General features: G+C 38.7%; 1 protein-coding gene across 1 annotated transcript; it reads right to left on the reverse strand.

Annotated features, from left to right (window-relative positions):
- Positions 1 to 5,600: 5,600 nt before the first annotated feature.
- On the reverse strand, positions 5,601 to 8,950 carry fgg (fibrinogen gamma chain). The gene is made up of 9 exons (XM_086295266.1): positions 8,728 to 8,950; positions 8,596 to 8,643; positions 8,288 to 8,474; positions 8,082 to 8,166; positions 7,518 to 7,648; positions 7,110 to 7,243; positions 6,514 to 6,698; positions 6,071 to 6,348; positions 5,601 to 5,971 (listed from the first exon to the last, which is right to left on the reverse strand). The coding sequence occupies exons 1-9, from the start codon at positions 8,788 to 8,790 to the stop codon at positions 5,787 to 5,789; spliced, it is 1,296 nt and encodes a 431-aa protein (XP_086151392.1). The 5' UTR covers positions 8,791 to 8,950; the 3' UTR covers positions 5,601 to 5,786.
- Positions 8,951 to 10,343: the final 1,393 nt, after the last annotated feature.

Genomic DNA, 10,343 nt, shown 5'->3' on the forward strand with positions numbered 1-10,343 from the left:
GACTTTAGGGCAGGGCCCAAGTAACTCTATATCAGGCAGGGTGAACTGCTCCCTGGATCATCTTTTCATAAGGGTTTTTGAACAGCTCTTTGTCAGGTCCTTCACCCAGGACAGCTTTGACATGGGAGACCATAGCAGGGGACAAAAGCCCACCAATAACATAGCCCCTGTCACGGTTCTGGGTCAGTTTGACCCAGTATTTTGAGTTGTTGTGTTTTGGTGTGTTTTTGCATTATGGGTTATTTTCTTATTCTCTTGTAGTGCTTGTGTTGGTGATGATGATGATGATTATTATTAATCTATGTTTCAGTTATTCTTGTTTAGGGATTAGTTCTTAGGTTTTGTGTTCTCATGTTTATTGCAGGTTTAGTTCAGTGTCTAGTCTATCTCTCTCTATTCAGTCCGTGTCTTAGGTTAGTGTGTATTGTTTCCTGTTTTATTTTGAAGGATTGTGTCTTATGTCAGTGTGTCCAGCTTTGCTCCTCCTGTCTCGTTAGCCCCAATGTCTCCCAGCTGTGTCTCCCGTCTGTTTTCCATTCCCTGATTACTTCCTTGTGTATATTAGCCCAGTGTTTGCCCTTGCTCAGTGTCGTGTCGTACCGTCAGAGTCTACCTGTGTGTTCCCAGTTCTGGTTCATTGTTCTGTTCATTGCCAGCAATAAAACTGTGATTTTCTGTTGAAACTTGGCTTCACGAGTCCTATCTAAGGAGTTTTCAGAGCTGTTAGTGAGAGCATTAAAAATGTCTCTCTTTTAAGCATCTCAAGTCCACCAAACTGTTTAACTCCAGCCTGCTGTCCTCCTGCTGTGATGCGGCTGAGGGGAATGAGCTTCATGGTGGTCTCTTTCAGGGAGTACCAGCGGTTGTGCCACGTGACCCAAAGGATGCTGTTGTTGAAGCCATATTCACCAGCATCCTTTTCAGTGTACCTGCCACCTGCATAAAGATAATGCAAACAGTTTAGACCTCACATTAATTAGTACTTTTGTCTCTGTCACAGAATTGTGGATCTAAAGTTAGTTTTTGGTGACAACTGTTGAGTCATTTTTCTTCTTCTTATAAGTTAACCTCGCTACTAGAGCAGTCGTGTTTGTCTTGTCCACAATTCCTGTCTTACATAATCTGTTATCGTGTGTGTGAGTTTGTGTGTGTGTGCCTTTTGTTGCCCTCTCAGTCAACAAGCTGTATCCTGAGCACAACTTGGAAGTTAGAGCTAGTAGTGAGCAGGTAAACCCTCTCATTGCTTAACCAGAACTCTGTGGTGAGAGATAACCGAAGCCCTCCTTGTACTGGGCCCAGTTCTTGTGGAAGTACAGACTGCCATCACGTCAGGCATTAAGAAATGAGCAGAGACAAGAACCATTTGTTAAATTCTGACAGATTTTTCATCAAAAACTGACGACAGAGGGAATTTATGAAAAATTATTATCGAAGATCAGAAAACAAATGTTTTTACACCTGGGACAGGCTCCAGTCTCACAATAGGTCAGGAATTGCTCTGTTTCTTTTAATGGTTTTACATAGTAAAGACCACTTTTGGTGGCTCTCTTATTTGCTCTGTCTTGGCAGTGTAAGGAAAACCAAAATAAAAAAAATCAAGTAAAAACCATGCAGAAATTAAGGCATTAGATGTAAGTCACGTAATAATTTGCCTTGTGTGCTCCAGTAGGTTCATTATGATCAATTGACCTATGCTACTGCAACTCAGGGGGACAATTAGCTTCCCTTTTCTGTAGAGAAACAGTGGTGTTGTATTATTACAATATGGGTAAATTACTCTCCAAGTGCATATTTTTAGAGGCAGATCCATTAAAATCATCAGGATATAACTTCAACCACTTTTCATGTGGTTTTGTTTAGTTTTGATTCTGACAGCAATGTGTGGTATTTTGCATGATTTTGCATAATTGAAGGTAGTGGAATGGCACACTTTAACCCTAGACTTTAGTGCTTCCTAACATTTACTCACGTCCGCCCCCTGCTGGTTGACACATATCAGGCAGACAAGAAAGATTTTAGTTTATAGTGCTACAGCTAACTTTCAAATCTGCAAAGATGTGGGAAGAAAATAAACTTTACATGGACGGGCATGTGGTTCCTGGGACACTTACAAGGAGGGCAGAATTTTTTTTATAATAGCCAAAAAGAAGGAAAAAATTCAGGAGAGGGAAATGTAAGATGTAAGAAGAGAAATAGATCCTACAAGAGTAAACCGTGTAAAGACTTTCAGATAAGCAGAAATATTCTAAAAGTATGTTGTAAAACATGTTTTATGTTTTAGATTCTTCAACATAGACAACCTTTGCTTTGATTACTGCTTTGCACACTCTTGGTGTTCTCTCGATGAGCTTCATGAGGTCGTCACCTCCATCTCATCCCAAACCATCTCAATGGGATTTAGGTCAGGTGATTGTGGAGGCCAGGACATTGTTCCCCTTCTTGGTCAAACAGCTCTTACACCGCCTGGACGTCCAACTAAACATAAAACGGGTGGCATGTTGCTGCAGGATGCTGTGGTAGTCATGCTGGTTCAGTGTGCCTTCAATTTTGAATAAATCCCCAACAGTGTCACCGGCAAAGCACCCCCACACCATCACACCTCCTCCTCCATGCTTCACAGTGGGAACCATGCATGTAGAGACCATCTGTTCACATTTTCTGCGTCGTGGAAAGACACAGCGTGTGGAACCAAAGATCTCAGATTTGGACTCATCAGACCAAAGCGCAGATCTCCACTCATCTAATGTCCTTGTGTTTCTTGGCCCAAACGAATCTCTTGTGTTTGTTGCTTTTCCTTAGTCGTTGTTTCTTAGCAGCTATTTGACCATAAAGACCTGATTCGCATAGTGTCCTCTGAACAGTTGATGTAGAGATGTGTCTGCTACTGGAACTAAAATAAACTGTGGCATTTATCTGGGCTCTAATCTGAGGTGCTGTTATCTTCAGCGGTAGAGGGGACTCTTGGTCTTCCTTTCGTGGAGAGGTCCTCATGTGAGCCAGTTTCGTCGTAGTTCTTGATGGTTTTTGCAACTTCACTTGAGGACACATTTAAAGTTTTAGCAAGTTTCTGGACTGACTGACCTTCAGTTCAGTTCTTAAAGTAATGATGGACTGTCATTTCTCTTTACTTAGCTGATTGTTTCTTGTCATAATATGAAGTCTAACAGTTGTCATATAGGGCTGTCAGCTGTGTACCAACATGACTTCTGCACAACACAACTGATGGTCCCAACCCCATTAAGAGGGCAAGAAACTCACAAATGAACCCTGAACCAAATAACATGAGAACTCAACATTGATGCAATTTAACAGAAGAAAGACAAAAATACAAAATAAACTCAAAACGCTGGGTCACAGACCCAGCCCCTAACACTTAATGACAACAAAGCAAGTTCCCAATAACAATTACTCATTTTTTGCATTGAGGAGATGATGAAATTGTTAGATTTGGATTTGCAACTCAAACCGAGTCTCTTTTGTAACATACTTTATTTACCTCGATAATTGTTCGAAATAACTCAAACAAAAGTAAAAGTTGACTACAAACTACAGCATTCGACTACGATGTAAACATAACCAAAAAAATCATTACATGGGAACATAATTTCAATCGAGGAGTAAAATACAAAATATCAATACATATTATTATAAGTCTGACTCTCTTACTGCAGAAAACACCGAATGATTTATACTTTTACACAGTAATCATCACAGAAATGTCAGAATTTAAAAAAAAATTTTTTATAAAATGAGAATGTTATTTGTTAATTTGGGGTGGGGGGGGTGTCACGGGCCATAGTTTGGTTATCCCTCCTCTTGTACCTGACTATGTTTGCCCAGAAGAGAACATCTATCAAAGGTTATCCAGTCTAAACTTTAACCTAGCTGTGTGTGGGCGATGCCTGTGCCGTGGGATGGCAAATTCAAACAATCTAGTTTAAGATAAATATTTTACTGACATTATTGTGAGATTAGTTAAAAAAACTAATAAAAAAAACCCCCTAAAACAGAACAAAAATATCACCGACTGTCTTTGGTCAGTGTTCATAGCAGTTCATGTGTCATTTGGCATAATTATGTACAAAGGATCTGGTGGAATTTGAACTCCATGAGATATTGATGTGAGTCTGATGATGCGTCTGGACAAGAACAACCAGTACAATACAAAATAAATAAATGGTGTTGGTGTGGTTCAAAAGAAACACGGCAGTGATTTTCCAATAACTCTGCAACAATACGACAAATGGCTTTAGGTCAGACAAGCACACAACACGGTTTGTTCAGTTAGCAACATGCTGAGATCACACAGTAACTAATTCATTAGACCACCTGCCATAAAAACAGGAAAACACAAATACTTTGTAAATCTCTCAAGAAATTGTTTTAAACCAAAATTATATCGTTAATGACGATAACAAAAATTATGTTGCTATTTTTTAAATTTCAATTTCTAATAGACAAATTTGATCTGGCACACTGAACTTCTCACAAATTAATGGAATAATTCTTTCAGTAAATGTATTTATTATTCAAGTAAATGAATAACTATTTTTTTAAAGCTGCATTTTTTTCTGCTTTTTGAAAAACAGTAAATGTGAAAATTCATGAATAACAAAAATAACTATATTGTGGCATTAAAAATATTATGTTTAAAGAGCTTGCACATAAAAAATAATAAAGAATTGCTAGTCAGTATTTTTAGTACTTTTACTTGCTTTTACACAGCTATGGCATAAACCTCCCTTGCATTGGGTGGGGATCTAATTAATTTGTGAAAAACTGTGAAAAACTGTATCCATATATATATATATATATATATATATATATATATATATATATATATATATAAAATATATATATATATATATACATATACATATATTCGTGCTGTCAGCGTTAATCTCGTTAAAATGGCGTTAACTCGTTGATTGTGTCCAGGGGGGCAAAGATGGAGATGGAGATCTGGAGGGGGGCGGGGGGCAAATATGGAGATTTGACGTGTTAATGCGGTTATGGCGTTAATGTTATTCTAACGACATTAACGCTGACAGCAAATTGAATGAATTCTTCGATAATAAAAAGGTTGAAGGTATAAGGGGCATGCTTATTAAGCTCCTACCTTACGTTTCATTACTGTAATGAAGATATTCTCTGAAGAACCCTTTATGTACTCGTACTGAAGTGTTTCCAGCTTTTTGGTGTTGTGCTTTGATGGTCGCTGGCAATGCTGATATTTTACAACTGCTCATTTTATGAAAGAGAAAAAATCATGGCCTAGTTTCCGTGTTTTGTTGCTTTTAGAGTAAACTCAGTTGGCAATAAGTTCTGTAAGAGGGCTTTGATGTGGCATTCAGTTTGTGGGGTTTATTACAGCAAATAAAGTGGACACAACATAAGTATTTAAGGTGGCATTTATGTCAGGGCATGTCTTCACACACAGGTGTATATAACTGACTGTTCATTATACCTTAAGACAGATTTTTGTTTCATTTAAACATATTTTTTGTTGGTTTTATAATTCAGCAGCTAGCCAAACTGACTTTACATTAATGTATATCTGAGCTGACAACAACTTGATCCATATAAATATTGACCACCCATTTCTAGAGAAGCAAAGAGCTTTATTTAAAGATGTGAAAAACAGTGAAGAGGAAAAAGGAACTCAGATATTCTGGAGACATTACAGAAAAACAAAAAGTCAGTAAGTTTCTATGGAGGCATTTTATTTAGTCTAAGGAGTTTTCAGGGCTGTTAGTGAGAGCATAACAAAAACCTGGTCCCTTTTTTTAAGCATCTCCAAGTCCACCAAACTGTTTAACTCCAGCCTGCTGTCCTCCTGTTGTGATGCGGCTGAGGGGAATGAGTTTCATGGTGGTCTCTTTCAGGGAGTACCAGCGGTTGTGCCACGTGACCCAAATGATGCCATTGTCGAAGCCATATTCACCAGCATCCTTTTCAGTGTACCTGCCACCTGCATAAAGATAATGCAAACAGTTTAGATCTCACATTAATTAGTGCATTTGTCTCTGTTTATGCTAACTATGGCTGCTCTTAGCCAGGAGGGTTTTACCCTGGTAGTATTTTCCATTCAAATGTGCAGCATGACATCTGTTCATCCACCAGCCAGAGCCATCCTGCTGAGCACAGTTTCCGTCGTACTTGTCGTTGTCCTTGTCAAAGGTGCTGAACTGCATGCCATTGTGTGCTGTGTAGAACTTGTCGCTGGGGTCCTCTCCAAAGTCAAAACCATCAAATGCATCTCCTGCATCTCCACCAAAGTAGAAACCGTAGGTCATCCGGTACATGTCGATCTCTGGTCCCACTCTGAACATGTTATAGTCGGCATACCTGGAGAAATACGGCCACCGAGAATCATGGATCTAAAGTTAGTTTTTGGTAACAATTGTTGAATCATCTCTTTTCTTCTTCTAAGCTAACATCGCTACTAGAGCGGTCATGTTTGCCTTGTCCACAAGTCCCTTTCTTACATAATCTGTTATCGTGTGTGTGTACCTTTTGTTGCCGTCCCAGTCGACAAGCTCTATCCTGAGCACAGTGGGGAAATTGGTGCTGGTAGTGAGCGCGTGAATCTTCTCGTTACCTAACCAGAACTCTGTGGTGTCATCTGGTGAGAGATAACCGAAGCCCTCCTTGTACTGGACCCAGTTCTTGTGGAAGTCCAGACTGCCATCACGTCTCTGTAGGCAGGAAGGCGTGATCAGATTCATCAGTTTATTGGGTGGTTTCTCCACTTACTTAACAAAACATTAATGATTTAATGCCTTCATGGCTTAATGAAAATTGTAGTGAATATTTAATTTTACATAAATTTAGAGATTAATTAAAATAGATCACAAACGTTTCATTTTATGATTTCTGTTATTAAATCACTGTCGTGATTTCTAAAGTCAAAGGGACGGTCCAAAGAAATGCTAATGACACAGAAGAGGACTTGTTTTTAAAGCCAAAGCCTCGATTTTTGGTTACTCTTAGGTTTCACGTGTACGTGACTTTTGTCTGACTCTTATTATTCATTTCCATCCCAAAATAAATACACAGGAATCACTTAATGTAAGATCAAGATACTTATGGCCTCAGATGATACGTACCCTTTGAATTACTGTGAAGCCACGTCCAAAGCTGTCAATCTCACAATAGACCAGGAACTGCTCCGTTGATTTTATTGGCTTCACATAGTAAAGACCGCTGGTGGTGGCGCCCTTGTTTGCAACGTCCTGGCAGTCTGATTAGAAAAACGCATTTTAAAAAATGAGCAGCCTATTATGAAACACAAAAACCTGAATATTTTCTAAGTTGGGTAAATAATTATGTAATCACATCCACTAGAAAAGGTCACAGGACATTACATCTAGGATAAATGTTTGCTCTGCTCTGAAGCAGCATATTGATTTAGCCTGTGACTAAACGCTGAAAGAGAACAAATGTTGTTTGGATGAGACAAGATTGAGAAACTTGTTGTGAAACGGACCTAGAGGTCTGTTTCTTCTTTTTTTTACCTGTTCCTGTGGTGGGTTGGATCCCAACTGTGTCTCTGCAGGGCTCATTGCATTTCTGCTGCAGCTGATTCGAGAGCTGTTTCAAGTCTGCCATTCTTCTGTCATTGGAGGAGATTACGTTCTGAAGTTCACTGGAAGGGAGGATTACAGTCTATGACATGTACCTTGGTTTTATACATAGATAAAAAGCTGAGATGAATCCTGAGTATGAACCCAAACTTATACAAAGATCTAATATAACGTATAAGATCAAAGATTTTTAGGGACATAGGGTGGGTAACAAATGTCTCCTGAGTGCATTGAACTGTGGGAATAGGTGGACACTGATGCTGCTATGTATCGAGATTCAGTTTCAAGCTTCCTTTAGAGTTTTGTGTTTTGCACATTGAGAACGTGACAGAAGTTCATGTTTATTCAGCAACAACACATTATATTAACAAAAAGAATCATTTATATGTTGTTGATTTAAAAAAAATCAATCAACAGATGAGCATTGTAACCAAATGCAGTGGAGTAACTAACTGTTATAAGAGTATAAATTGAACTTTTGGTAAGGTAACTTACAATATTTGCCGTTCTTGAGCAGTTATGGTCTTCTGAAACCGAACAACATCATCCAGGATACTTGTTGACTTTTTGAAATGCACGTCTGAAATGGAAAAAATGAGCCGGTTTGACCGTATTCTCGATTTCGCATCAATATGCTGCTCAACCTGATCGCATCAATGTAAGTGTTAAGATGATTAGATGTCACAAAATAACTGCGTTACCCGGGTCAGAGCTCTTTTGATGTGCCACAGCTGTATCTTTCATGTAGGTAATTGTTTCTTCAGCCCCTCGAGTCAAATTGGCAATTGTTTCCAGTTCCCTTAGCAAGCTGTCCAAATCCCGGTCCACCGTTTCTGTATATGTTTGCATGTAATCAGCAACTCCACATGTGGTTGGACAGTATTTTCCCTAAACACAGATGGAGCATGTCAACAAAACAAACAAAACTCTTTACGATAGTGTGCTTTTATAGAAATATAATCCATCCCGAAAGAACATTTAAAGCTTTGACTTAAAGCTGCGCACTTACAAAGCCATCATTGAGCCTGCATTCTTGTATGTTGTCTCCTCGGATTTGCTGCACAAAAAAGGAACAATCAATACAATTTTTATGCTCAATAAAACTACATCAGCAAAAGTGCAACAGTGCTCAGTGACTTACTGCTGACGAGAAAGAGAAAAGTAATAAAAGTCCCCCTGCTGTTGTAAGAAGTGATGGAGCCATGTTTCTTTGGTTGCCAGTTGTGGTTTCGTCTCGTTGGAGAATGAAGAGCAGCTCGACTCTGTTGGTTATTTATCTGAACAAGGTCCTCAGTCCAGACTTTGATAAGGGGTTCATAGGTAAACAATCCCACTCACTTTGTTGTGAAAATCCTGTGACTCAAATGTCCAACAGCCATCATTGTCAGGAGCTGACGTGGTCTGAAACTCATAGCTGTGGTAAAGGACACTTGTATGAGATCGCCATGTACTGTACGTCTTTGTAAACTCTGGTGATGGTAAGGCTGTCAGCAAGTTTGAAGAAATCGTGACTCATCTTGCACTTTAAGACCTGACAGTATTATTGAATTTGGAAACCAGCGTAATTGAGCTCGTTCTAGCCAAGAGTTCAGATTGTAACATAGTTTATTTACCTTTCTTAATCTTTGCTTGATAAAACAAACAACAAGCAATCCTTGTAAAAATGCCATAATATGTTCCTGTGAACAAAAACTGGATTTTATATTTTAGACTGATTAAAAATTACAATTATTAACAACACAAAAGATAGTGTTAAGTGTCCATACTGACAATAACCAAAATTACACATTAATAAATTATTCTGGCTTGCTTAATTTACACTTGCATGAATGAGACTTTTCTCCCTACAACAGTAATTTTATTTAATGATCACTTTGATTCTCAGTCAGCCGGTTAAAATTATTACTATTCTTTACTATCCTAACAAGGGTCCCCCAACCCTAGCAAAGTAGTTATCTGTGGTTTCTGACATGTGATGATATGGTCATGGTATAAATCAGGAAAGGCCTTCATCATAACTACAACGGGCAGCCTACTTGTAAAGCCTTTAAAACCTTTCTGTAGTGAATCCACCAAGCCTTATAATGTCGCTAAAATATGTTTACTAGATAAACTGTTTTACAATAACAGGGCAGGCTGTGATGCTTTGAAACTTTTATTTTGAAAGTTGACTGCACGGGCATGTAAAACCAACCACTAGTGGCTGTGGAATCACAATAGACCCCACAAGACACATACTGTATACACAGGACACCAAACACACCACCAAACTGATGCAGTGAACTGACTTTTAAATGGTTATTTTTTGTTGTTGTTGAGCGAGAACAGACAACCCTAACACCATTTTCAGAACTATCTAAATCTTTGAAAATAAGCTACATAAGCAGCACTGAAGTGCACCAAAGTAAGCTTTGCCTTACTGAAGTTTCATGAAAACAAGTTTCTGTTACAAAGTGTCTGTGAACAAAATGCTGTTGGAAATAATCATAGTGGAATAATCCCTGTGGACTTTGCAGTCTGTATGTATGCAGGGGAACACTAACGATCCTCTTCCTTAATTCTGCAGGAAAAATCTACTTTTCTAGGAAAACAAAGCAGCTAAGTTACAGGCTTAATTTATAAGGAGCACATGTGCTGCTGCGTTATTGTTGTCTGAGCTGGAGTCAAACTGAAGCAAATACAGACCAACGTGAAAGAGCAAAGAAAACCCCCAAACTGTGGCGTGTGGTCAAAGAAAGCTCAGATATGATTAATGAG

The sequence above is a fragment of the Aulonocara sp. 'chitande type north' Nkhata Bay genome, linkage group LG6 (genome assembly GCF_057382095.1).
Source record: "Aulonocara sp. 'chitande type north' Nkhata Bay isolate Kocher_YH1m ecotype deep benthic linkage group LG6, A_spYH_male_GT1.1, whole genome shotgun sequence".
NCBI lineage: Eukaryota > Metazoa > Chordata > Actinopteri > Cichliformes > Cichlidae > Aulonocara > Aulonocara sp. 'chitande type north' Nkhata Bay.

What these genes read in the sequence shown, in the direction of transcription:
- fgg (XM_086295266.1), bottom strand. Translation starts at nt 8,790, where the DNA reads ATGGCTCCATCACTTCTTACAACAGCAGGGGGACTTTTATTACTTTTC. An exon ending in GACTGGGACGGCAACAAAAG is followed by an intron (nt 6,349 to 6,513) that starts GTACACACACAC and finishes GTATTTCTCCAG; the next exon opens with GTATGCCGACTATAACATGT. An exon ending in GAATGGAAAATACTACCAGG is followed by an intron (nt 5,972 to 6,070) that starts GTAAAACCCTCC and finishes ATCTTTATGCAG; the next exon opens with GTGGCAGGTACACTGAAAAG.